The 12,530-nt window shown below is 39.9% G+C and overlaps 3 protein-coding genes across 4 annotated transcripts in view; all 3 read left to right on the top strand.

Moving 5' to 3' along the window:
* Positions 4,705 to 12,530, top strand: part of LOC107634421 (palmitoyl-acyl carrier protein thioesterase, chloroplastic-like) — a 12,827-nt gene continuing 5,001 nt past the window's right edge. Inside the window, exon 1 of one of the 2 annotated variants that reach the window (XM_021118824.1) lies at positions 4,705 to 4,823. The gene's annotated coding sequence lies outside the window, so the exon portion shown is untranslated. The remainder of the gene's footprint in view (positions 4,824 to 12,530) is intronic. The other variant, XM_016337929.2, reaches the window with a different exon arrangement.
* Positions 7,355 to 8,252, top strand: LOC110269454 (protein MAIN-LIKE 1-like). Its single transcript, XM_021117283.1, has 2 exons — positions 7,355 to 8,058; positions 8,174 to 8,252. The coding sequence occupies exons 1-2, from the start codon at positions 7,355 to 7,357 to the stop codon at positions 8,250 to 8,252; spliced, it is 783 nt and encodes a 260-aa protein (XP_020972942.1).
* LOC110270143 (serine/threonine-protein phosphatase 7 long form homolog) lies at positions 8,172 to 9,323 on the top strand. Its single transcript, XM_021118830.1, has 2 exons — positions 8,172 to 8,261; positions 8,354 to 9,323. Exon 2 carries the CDS (start codon positions 8,363 to 8,365, stop codon positions 8,906 to 8,908), a length of 546 nt encoding a protein of 181 aa, XP_020974489.1. The 5' UTR covers positions 8,172 to 8,261; positions 8,354 to 8,362; the 3' UTR covers positions 8,909 to 9,323.

The raw sequence follows: 12,530 nt of genomic DNA, 5'->3' as shown, positions 1-12,530 counted from the left end.
GACGCACATTCGCCATTTCCCGTTAGATTTCTTCACTAGTACGACGTTGGCTAGCCAGGTCGTATAGGGGAGTTCCTTGATGAAGTTGGCTTCGAGTAGGGTTTTAACTTGCTTTTTGACCTCGGCGGCCCGGTCAGATGACATTTTTCGTCTCCTTTGTGCCACGGGTTTGGCTTTGGGGTCTACGGCGAGTCGGTGGGACATTAGGTCGGGGCTTATTCCCAGCATGTCGGCCGGTGTGAATGCAAACAAGTCTCTATTTTGTTTCAGGAGTTGAGAGAGTTCCTCTTTGAGGTCGTATGGGAGGTTTCTATTAATGAAGGTGTATTCATCTTTGGTTGGCCTTATTTGTAGTTTTTCCATATCTCCCTCTGGTTCTGGCCTGGGTTGGCCGTCTTGTCGGGCGTCCAGATCGGCTAGGAATACCCCGGCCGCATCCCGGGACTTCTTCCTTAGGGCTAGGCTGGTGTTGTCGCATTCGGCAGCGACTTCTCGGTCCCAGTGGATGGTACTGACGGAGCCGTCGTCGGTTCTAAACTTCATAAGGAGGTATTTGGTAAAGATGACTGCGGAGAAGTCATTGATTGTTTTCCTTCCGAGGATCACGTTATAGGCTGTGGAATCTTTTAGGACTACGAATTCAGACAGGATTGTTTTCTTTTGGCTGCTCGTTCCTATGGTGATGGGAAGTGTGATTGAGCCATCTGGTTTGAGAAAGTTGTCTCTGAGTCCCGTGACGCCGTTGCGGTGTGTTTGGAGGTTGTCGTTGTGGAGCCCAAGTTTATCGAAGGCTCCTCGGAAAAGAATGTTCGAGTCTGCCCGGTGTCTACTAGTATCCTTCGCACTAGTCCTGTTCCGATTCTTGCCGAGATGACGAAGGGGGCATCCTCGGCCGAGGTGCCGTGCTGGCAATCCTCTGGTAAGAAGGTTATCATGTTGTCGGCCGCAGCAGGTGGGATTTGGTTTCTGACAGCCATTACTTTGAGATCTTTTTTCATCGTTAGTTTTGACTTACTTGATACGTCCTTGCCTGTGATGACGTTTACTATGATGGTCGGATCTTCCTCCGGGCTTTCCCTGGGGGGTTGCTTTTGGGTTCTTGGGTTACGCCCTTCTCTTTCCGTCGACCTTTCTCTTTCCGTGCGTCTTGGTTCTCTGATGATTTTGGCAAATTCTGGGAGTTTGCCGTCTCGTATGGCTTGTTCGAGGGCGTCTTTAAGGTCAAAACAATCTTGTGTTTTGTGACCGTAACCCCAGTGGTAGTTGTAGTAGAGGGTTTTGTTGCCTCCCGTTCTTTCTTTGAGTTGTCGGGCTTTTGGAATGATGCCTCGATCTGCTATTTGGTGGTATATCTCGGTAATTGGTGCCGTCAGGGGCGTGTAGTTAGAGAATTTGCCGATTCTTGGTGGTCGGCTAGTATTTGTCGGTCTGGGGTGGTCTCTTTGGTTCTCTCTAGGTGGTGGGTTTTGGCGAGAAGCCGAGTTGTCGTGTTGGGTGTTGCCGTGTTGCCGTTTGTTGGCGGCGACGACCTGGCTGACTTCTTCGTCATTGATGTAATCTCTGGCGACGTTCTGGATCTCGTGCATGGTCCATACTGGTTTAGTGGCGAGGTGTTTGCGAAAATCTTCGTTCATGAGTCCGTTGGTTAGGCAAAGGCTTGCGACGGAGTCCGTGAGTCCGTCGACCGTCAGGCATTCGTCGTTGAAGCGATCGAGGTATTTTCTTGTGGATTCGTCTTGTTTTTGCGTGACCCCCAGTAAGCTGATGGGGTGTTTGGCTTTAGTGATTCTGGTTGTGAATTGGGCCATGAATTTTCGTGTTACATCGTGAAAACTGGCTATGGATCCGTTTGGGAAGGCATTGAACCATTTGATCGCCGGTCCTGCCAGGGTTACCGGGAAGGCTCTGCATCGGACCGCATCGGCCGCTCCTTCCAGGTTCATTCTGGCCTCAAAGGCCGTTAGATGTTCTTGGGGATCTTTGGTTCCATCATATTTCATGTCGGTAGGTTTGTCGAAACCTTTGGGGAGTTTCGCTCTTAAGATTCTTTCTGTGAAGGGTGTAGCTCCCATTATTATATGGTCGTTTCTCGTGCGCTTGGTGTTTCGGTACCTCCGATCTTCGTCTGAGTAGTGTTGATGACTCGGTTCTCGGGAGGCGCTGCGGTCGTGTTTCTTGTTGTATCTCCATTCTGGCGATTTCTCGTGTCTGTGGTCGTGTGAGGTACTGCGATCGTTTCTACTATCGTGTCGTCAGGTTGGCGATCTGCCGCGGTGAGACTTTGATCTGGAAGTTGCGTGGCTTCCACGTTCGTTGTTATGTTTTTCTCTACTTGTCAATTTGCCTTCGAGTTCCTGGACCCGGAGGCAGAGATCCTGGATGATCTGTGCTACTTTGTCCCTAGCTTTCTCGGGATGTTGTTGGTCTGTGACGACGTGGTCGTTCGTGTGGTGGACAGTGCTTGCTATTCTTGCTTGGTTTGTGACCTCCCGGGGTTCCGGGGTTGGGTTAAGCGGTCATGAGTTATCCTGGCTTGAGGGGGTTTCCTCCAGGACGTCCCCCATCCGGCCCAGCTGGCGCAAGTCCCCCACAGACGGCGCCAATGTACAAGATGTCTCTGGTACGGGTTGAGAGATGGATCGGGAACCTGCGGTTCAAGGCGGATGCCGGATCGCTTGACTGGAGCAATGGGGGGAGGTACCTGCAAAGACACTCCGACGCCCAAGTCAGAATGGATCTGAGAGGTATAAGGTGTGAGGAATGAATGATACCTGGAGGGACCTGGGTCCTCTTTTTATAGGCGATGGTAGTTATCTTATCTTATCTTGTTTGGCTAAGATAAGAGAGGTGTTTGAATTCGAAAGTTGGTTAGGAGCTCTGAAGGGCCGGTTCTGGGCCTTTGGGTCGAAACGGGTTGTTCCCGAGTGACCGGGTATGCGGGATCCGTGGGTCGGATCCGTAACACTAATCTATTTCATCTCCAACAGAAACCAACACACTCCTCAACGTGATAATCACTGTACGTCCTGCACAATACTGCAACAACACAGAAGATATTTTCTCTACAAACACTTGTCAAAATTTTACAATGACATCACACTTCTACATGTGTAGAAATCATATATGCTTCTACACCAGAAAATTCACCTTAAAATAAAATTAGAAAAGACACTTTTATAAAGATAATAGCAAAATTTTATATAATTATTTAACTATAATTAAATTAATCGATTCAATTTATAACGTAATGATTGAACTAATAACCTTGTGATTCAATAATTTGATCGATTTAATTACTGATTCGATTCTAATAATTATATCTTTTTCTCATGTTTCTATTTTTGGATTTGTTGATGTATTTTTTTAAAAGAATCAGTTTTATTTTATGTTGTTTCCTGGCAAAAGATTATATAATTCCAAAATATTTAAATTATTATTTATTAAATAATTCTAATAACAAAATATATTTTTAATTTTTTAATAATTATCAAATATTTTTTTTAATTTTTTTATTAATTATTATTTTTTTATATATTATTTAATCTTAAAATTTATTTTTTATTTTATAATAATAGATCAAGGATTAATCTGTCGTAGAATTGAGATCCATTTAAGAGTTTGTCGTTGGTCAATGAATTACTGTATGTATAATACAAGATTCAAATTTTGACACTTATTTAATCAGACCAGTAAAATTAACCATTAGACCAATCCAACTTAGTTTATTAGTGCCTTCGTTATTCCATGATCATATGTTCCAAGAATCCGATGTATTGGCTTCGAGATAATTTTTTGTCCCAACTAAGAACATAGGTTGGATGATGCAGGGGCAGGTTCCATAATGTAAGGACAGATTCTAATGATTTAATTTGCTAAAATTAGGTGATGCATGGCTGCGTTTGTCCAATTGGTGTTCATGCATTCAGCATTCCTTTGAACTGATATGCGAATGAAGATGATGAAGCAAATTGAATCAAAGAGAAAGAAGCAACCTGAATAATCGACTTCGAATTTTTTCCTTTGCGCACGCATCAAATCGATTTGGTAATATATAAATCGGTTGAAAATATTGCCAATCAACCAACCAATCGATTACTGAATTAAAGAAATTGAATAATAAAATAATAAAATAAAATTAAATCAAACATTTTAAATTAAATAATATACAAAAGATCAATTAATAAAAAAAATTTAAAATAATTATTTGTAAATTATTAAAAAATTAAAAAATATATTTTATTTTTTGAATCATTTAATAGTCCGAAAATTCTAGAACTATGTAGACTGAAACCTTCTTACTTTCTTAGATTAAACTTCACATGGATGGTGCCAACTATTATTTGAAAGTTGGAACACACAACAATAATATCTTTAGATAATTATTTTCTCTTATAATGTAGTGCACACAATTTTAATTTAAAAATGATTAGATTTTTAATTTTTTAATTTACTAATTTTTCTCATTCTAAAAAAATGTAATTCTATTTTTAATATTCTGAAAATTTTAACTACAGTTTGGAACTTAGAATTCACCTTTTCTCTTATTAAAAAAAAAAAAAAACGGCACACCCTATTAGGCCTAATCCAACAATAGCTGGCACTGTGAGAAAACTGCAGCCCCCCACCGGGCCCCCCCCAAAGACCACCATCAGCGTCCAACACCTTCCCTCCATAAAGGAAGTCCGCTGCACCCTATAAATAATTGTACGTAGCTACCATAATAATATATAGATAGTTGCTTTGATTTCAATTTTTTGGAGGAAGAGTTGATTTCAATTTGCAGATTGGTGCCATAGATCACCTCAATAAGCTGGTTTCAATATGTATGTATATATATATTCATTAGAGTTTATCCTTTATTCTGATAATTAATTATGGTCTTATGGAGATGAGTTTATTTCTTGCTCACAATGCTTATAATAAATAATTGACAAGTAATAGTATTACTTGTGATTTCGTCTTATAGGTTTATTTTTTGTGATTTTCTTTTGATTATATATGGATTGCAGTTTATGTTAATGTTATTATTAAAATACATGCGATGAATTCCTATTATATTGATGAGTAACGATGAGGCCAATGTTTGCAAAATTGCCTAATAATAATCCTGATTAATTTTTCTATTAGGACAATGCTACGGTGTAGAAATCAAAAAACTTCTACACATGAAAAATTTGCGTGGCTTGTATTTAGAGATAATAAGTGTTTTCTTTTACTGTTTTGGCCATTCAAAAAAATATATATAGAACTTGATATATTTCAGTTTTTTCAAAATTTTTGCAGTGTATTAGAAGAATGAATTAAAATTAAGTTGATTTGTTAATTTTTTTTATTGGGTTCAACTACTTTTAGTAATTTTTTTTAACCTTGAATCCAAAATTTTGAGCAACAGAGATTGAAAAAATAACGTAATTGAAATTGAAAGGAGTTGAAAAGAGCAACTATCTCTAACTAAAACAAAAAATTGGAGCAACGATCACAAAATCCGCTAAAATACTATTACCTACCATAAAAAGCTCATCTATTAATGAATCTGTAACATGATAATATATATAATTATTATTAATTAATCAAACCAAAATCAAACCAACCCCACCATATATTTACAGTGTTTTATTAATGTTTTCATGAAAAAAAATATACTACAGCAAATATTGAAATAATTTTGAGAAAACAAAAAATTGGTATATTTTTTTCTTAATTGAAAGTAAATATAAATTTGAAAAAAAATATTATTTTAGTGAATATATATTATTTTAAATGCTATTAAATATAAATTCTTTTATATACTTTATAGTTTATTATATTTATGATAATTTTCTTCTCAAATACTTTAGGATTATAATTTAAAATTTAGAATAAAAAATTTATTATTTAAAGTCTGAAATTTGAGATAAATAAAATAAATTAAAAAAATAACTAATGTTGGCTGTTTGGTTATCTAATATTACTATTGACAAATTTGCTTTTTATCAACTATAATAAAAGAATCTTTTTAAAAACAAATATAATGAAAGCATGTTAATCAATAATACTATGAAATAGGGGATATGGTTTGTAAAAAAATTTTATACTCCTTACTTAAATTTGGGCAAAAAACGGAATTAAGCCAAGGGAGGAAAGAAATTACCTGAATCAGTCAAACTGAAAATTGCTTTACAAATGAGCCAAAGCACATTACTATATAATTCGAACCAGCATGGTTCGAATTGCAGTTGCACATGATTCGAACCAGGCTAGCTCGAATTAGGATGAAACACGTGATGAATGTAATTCGAACCAATATGGTTCGAACTAGATTTGAGAGTAATTCGAACTAGGTTTGTTCGAATTACATACTTGGACGCTTCACCAAGTAATTCGAACCTATTTGGTTCGAATTAGTTAAAGTTTGCCTCGAGTAGTAATTCAAGCTGAGCTGGTTCGAATTACACGTTTTTCGGCTATATAAGGAGTTCGAATCAGCCTCATTCAAATCACTTTTCCATCCTTATACCCCACCAAATCCCAGAGAAAACGACCCGGATTCGATCCGACAAAGACTTGAACGGAATACTCAGCCGATGGGGGACGATCCGGCAAGGTTATATCGGTTGGACGGAGTTGCTCATATAGCTGGGGTCATCAACGACGAGGTTGGTAGATAAAAAACTTCGTTCTAGCGGTATATCTGAGTTAGTGGTTTTGCATGCGGTTTATGTTAGAGGTTAATTGTAGTGGTATTGCAAGTGGTTTATTTGAGAGGTTTTGCATGCGGGTTAGTTGGTGGTTTAGTTGGTGGTTTATGTTAGTTTTTTATGTTAGTGGTTTTGTATGCGGTTTCGTTGCTGGTTTATGTGGGTGGTTTATTTTGGTGGTATTGGAAGTAGTTTATTATCTGATTATGTGTGCGGTTTATGATAGTTGTTTTGCATGTGGTTTTCGTTAGTGGATTTTTATGCGGTTTATATTAGCGGTTTATGCATGTGCTTTTGTTGGCGGTTTAGGTTAGCTGTTTTTAGTATTGGTTTTGTTAGTACTTTTGTATGCGGTTTTGTTGATGATTTACTTTGGTGGTTTATTTTGGTGGTATTGGAAGTGGTTGACCATGTGCTTTTGTAAGCGGTTCATGATAGTGGTTTTGCATGTGTTTGACATAAGTGGATTTCTATGTGATTTATGTTAGCGGTTTGAGCATGTGGTTTTCCAACTGGTTTGATATATTGGTTTTGCATGTAGATTCTGTTAGGGGTTTCCTTTAGTGGTTTATGGTGTTGGTTATTTTTGTCATTGGTTATCAACTTGGTTCTAATAATGCGGTGCATGTAATGCGCAGCCACAGCGATGCATCAGGAGCATGCGGCGACAGTAGGGCATGCGACTCGATGAGAGATACGTTCCGTACTTACAGATGGCCGGATTATACCATCTTGTAAGGTTGAACGATAGATGGTTCCAGTTAGATGAGGCCCTTGTCAGTGCCTTCATCGAGCGGTGGTGTCCGAAGACGCACACCTTCCATATGCCGTTCAGAGAGTGCACGATCACACTTCAGGACGTGGCGTACCAGTTGGGGTTGTCAGTGGACGGGCGTTATGTCAGCGGCTGCCTTACAGATTTCCAGAAATACATCCAGGGTGGCCGTCCAGCTTGGGTGTGGTTCCAGGAGTTGCTTGGAGTGATTCCTCCTCCGAGCCAGGTTCAGAAATTCGCAGTAAACTACAGCTGGTTCCAGGAGACTTTTGGTGAGTGCCCCGAGGCAGCCGATGAGGAGACTGTGCGAAGATTTGCACGTGCCTACATCATGATGTTGTTGGACACGCAGTTGTTTGCCGACAAGTCCGGCAACCGCATTCACATCAGATGGCTTCCCTACGTAGCTAGGCTTGAAGAGATGGGTACCTACAGCTGGGGGTCTGCAGCACTGGCATGGTTGTACCGGTGCATGTGCCGAGTGACGAACAGACATATGGTCAAGTTAGCGGGCCCACTACAGCTACTTCAGTCCTGGATCTTCTGGTGCTTTCCTAGGTTTAGGCCTGCAGGGTATGATACGTCCAGCTGGCCGTTGGCCTCGAGGTACTTTAGTCAGGCTTCTCTATTTCAATTTAACATTGCTAAGTCCATGTTCATTAATAATGTATTACAAATCTGTCACACATTTAATTAGCCATAACACACATGTGAGATGCAGGTGGTCAAGTTACAACCCTTCCAGTAGCGAGAAGGGTCCTAGAGTGCAGATGTGGAGACTGAGGATAGACATGTTATAGGACAGGGATGTGAGTATACTACTACCTAAGTTTATTTAGTTAACCAAACTTTATGAATTTGGTGCATGAGTTGACCTGACAATGTTGAGTTCTTTGTGCAGTTTATCTGGATGCCGTATAGCTCCCCCAAGGTACTGCAGGTTGTGCATCCAGAGGCTTTGGAGCCTCGGCATACGGCGTTGTGGCGGTCTGTGACGTCACTGATATACTTTGCTGTCATAGAGTGGCATCAGATAGATAGGGTTCTACCGCAGTTCGGCGGAGTCCAGTCCCGTATGCATCCCGCCCTGAACATCGACTTTCTGATGTCGAAGGACGACAGAGGTGGTGATCGTTGGTTCCCGTACGCTTTGCAGTCATGGCATCTCCATTGGGAGTCCCGTGCGGACCACGTGCTCAGGTTCGATGTTGTTGCAGACCCTAGACCGTCACATGAGTTCCTAGAGTGGTGGAGTCAGCATGGAAAGAGGTTCTTGTCTCCGGAGATGTACTTAGGGGATTCGAGAGCCGTTCTTATTCCCATGGAGGTGTCACAGAGGGGTGCTGGGCGAGTTCCTGACATGGATCGTGTTGACTACGTGCCGGACAGGCGTCGGGTCGAGAGGAGAGCTCGTGTGGGGACCAGCCTCTGTCGGGAGCCTCAAGCGCAGCCTTGATGCCGTTATGCCTGTCCGATATAACTAGCAGACTCGGTTGCAGTGTCACGTGCTGACGCAGATGGGAGAGAAAGAATGACCAAGACTCAGCATTCTCACCCTCAACCAGTGCGAATGCAACAGGGAGTATGTTGGAGTTCCCGTCCTGTGCAGCAATCGCGACAAGCAATGTTCCCCCATACTTGCCATACAGATGGGTGCCGTCAATACTAACCAGCGGCTTGCAATGACAGAATGCCTCGATGCACGGTGGAAACATCCATAACAGTCTGTGAAAATAAGCTTGAGACTCGTCGAGCTATCCACCAACTCAAATAGGGCTCGTCCTTAGGACTGCAACAGTACCAGGCATCGTCAACTGGACTCCCAACACCCACCTGGGGAGCTCGTTGTACGACTCATCCCAGTCACCATAGATGAGGGCAATAGCCTTCTGCTTCGCCAACTAGACCCTCCTGTACGTCGGCCTAAACCCAAAGTGTGCGGCCGTGGCATTTAGGAGCACCTTGATGCTGACGGATGCATCAGCCCTAACCATTGGCATAATGAATGCCGATATCACATAATAATCCAAACTCCTGTGGTTGCTGGAGATGGAGGTGGCAAGACAGGTATGAGGTCCATTGTACCGTTTGACCTCCCAAATGCCCTTGCGCTGCCGGAGACTCAGCCGAATCAACCATGTGCACCCATTCCCGAACTCAGAACACTTGCCCACATACCGGCGATAGTCAGACTCCACTACCTTGTATTGTACCCCTCGGCGGATGCTGTAAGTCTTCACACTTAACAGGGCCTCATCTTTATCCTGAAATTGCTGACCAACCTGGAACTCTGTCAGACCAACAGTCCTTTCCGCATCTCTAGCTCCAAATCTAGCAGGCTGCCCAGAAACTCCCTCCTGCCTCATGGCATCCAAGTCCAAAGAGAAAAAATGTGGTGGATACTGCTGTGTGCCAGAGCTAGAACCACCTCCCGCCCCGGTAGGCTCACTCACTCCAATATCATCGCCACTATCATCATCAATCATATTCGGCTCGACGTCATCGTCCTCTGCATCACCCAACAATCCGTCTCCAACCCCAAGCGGTGCAGCACACTGTAAAGAGGTCGGCAGAAATTCTCCTGTTCCGACCTCGTCGCCTACGCTGCCATTGAGATCAACAACGAAAGAAGGGGAGGCGACAGGTTGGACCGGTGGCTCGTACGCAGGGACGGAGGAAGAAGCAACGATAAGTCTGGAGCTAGAACCGGCTGCCGTGGCTAAAGTGGTGGTATTCCGGTTTGAACCCCCTGAGCTGGATACCACATCAACCAACTTTGCCAACAGTTCTGGTGTCCTCACTTCCGGAAACTGCCGGCGACAATGAAACATGACCTGCAAGTCCTCATCACTCCTGATCGTAAAATAATCATACTTCACGGTTTCCTGGAGCAACGTGATTGGAATGCGATAGAAAAACTTCTTAACCTGCTTCGCACCATCCAGACTAAGTTTCAGCAGTACAGACCTAACAAGGTCATCATAGCTCGTCGTAGGCCTCACGATAATACAGAGAGGATCCTTATCGGTGAACTTCACACCGGAACGAGTTTTCCTCTTAATCGATTCTCTGTGGTGAACCAACATTACAAAACTCTCCTCACTAGCCATCTTTCCCCCTCTAATGAGAGCAACTCACGTTTACAATCATATATATACAGGTCTGGTGCTCACTAATTCGAACCAGCCTAGTTCGAAATATGGTTTGTGTAATTCGAACCAACCTGGTTCGAATTACTTTGGGAAGCTTCTCCTTATATAATTCGAACTCACCTAGTTCGAATTATGTATGTTTCTAGTTCGAACCAGCTTGGTTCGAATTAGTGTGAATTTTTCCTAAGCAATTTGAGTTGACTCGGTTCGAATTATGTGCAACTGCAATTCGAACCAAACATTTGCATAATAATGTGCTTTGGCTCATTTATGAAGCAATTTCCAGTTTGACTGATTTGTGTAAATTCTTTCCCCCTTTGGCTTATTTCTGTTTTTTGCCCAATTTAATAAATATTTCCCAACTCATTTTCTCTTGATTAATATGTTGATTTATTTATTTATTTTAAATATTTTACATTTTTTTAATATATTAAAAACATTAAAAACTTAACTTTAATTTCTTAACTAACCATACTATTTGAATAATAATTAGATCCTTTGTTTTTATTTAGTTTATATCTATTTATTTTGCATTAATAAAATTCATAATGCTGAGAATTATCTTTGATTATAGTACAAAAATGACTGAAAGTTAATAATTTATTATTAATTCCTGTTATATTGTTCTTTTAATTTTTGTTACTCAAAATTTTGGACCCAAGATAAAAAAAATTAACAAACTAACTTAATTTTAATTCATTCTTTTAATACACTGCAAAATTCCTAAAAAAGCTGAAATGTGTCAAGTACTATATACTTTTTTTGAATGGTCAAAAAAAATAAAAGAGGACACTTGTTATCTCTAAACACAAACCACGCAAATTCCTCATGTGTAGAAGCTTTTTGACTTTTACATCATAAATTACCCTTCCTATGAACCCTGAACCACCTTGTTAGAGATATAACCAAGAGGAATGTTAGAGATATAACCATTAATGTTACCTTTTCCTATCAGCTTAAGTTTTTGAGATGAGTGGTTTTATGACATGGTATTAAAACTCTAGGTCCGAAAAGTCAAGAGTTTGATCTTTGGTGAACCCCAAAAAATAAAAAAAAAATAGCAAATAGGTTTTTTATGATTATTTTTAGTTAAATAAAAGTTATACAATGATCAAAATTAAAATTTATTTGCTGATGAATTTTGCAGTCATCTGTAGATGTGTTCATTGATCGAATCATATTCGCAAATCTGTTTGCGGATATGATCCGATCGCAAGATGATCAGATTGAATTCGTATGATTCACATTCTAGTTCTTAGCGTTGAATCTTTTGGTTTAGTTTAAATCTTTGTGACCGAATTGTACATAATCCAAGATCATTATTAAAAGAATGTGTTACCCCATGAGAAGCTAAGTTTGAACTCTAGGAAGCTACCAACATGTAAGATTCCCCACTCTTAATAATTTTATAACAGATCAGATTCATCATATATAGTATAGTAGATAGTAGAAAGATACATATTACCTTTCTCGCTATTCAATTTTCTTCTTCTTTTTAGTATTATTCTTATTATAAAATTGATTAATCTTAGCCTAAACTAACAGAGGCCTTTGAAAGAAGTAGAAAGTCTTTTAACTTTGTTTCATGATTTCTTTTTATTCAGTTTTCTTTTTTAATAAAATGAGACTTAAACTAACTTGAGAAGGCGGGTACAGAAAATACATTCAGTTAGTTAACGAGATTCAAGAATACTCGGCCAAAAGAAATACATTAGCCTATTAAATTTTTTCGGGAGATTTAATGACAATCATCTTTGACTATCTCAAATAAATGCAATTAATAACTCCAATAAGAAAATTTCAGTAACTAATTATTTTTGGTCAATATATAGCTAACAATTCTATTTAATTACTTTCACCTTTTTCTTTTCAAAGAAAATAGTATTTAATAATTTTTTTTATACTAATTACATAATGAGTACAAAT

Source organism: Arachis ipaensis, chromosome B03, assembly GCF_000816755.2.
Source record: "Arachis ipaensis cultivar K30076 chromosome B03, Araip1.1, whole genome shotgun sequence".
Classification (NCBI taxonomy): Eukaryota; Viridiplantae; Streptophyta; class Magnoliopsida; order Fabales; family Fabaceae; genus Arachis; species Arachis ipaensis.
Note: the sequence above shows the minus strand (reverse complement) of the source record. Positions and strands in the feature narration are given on the sequence as shown.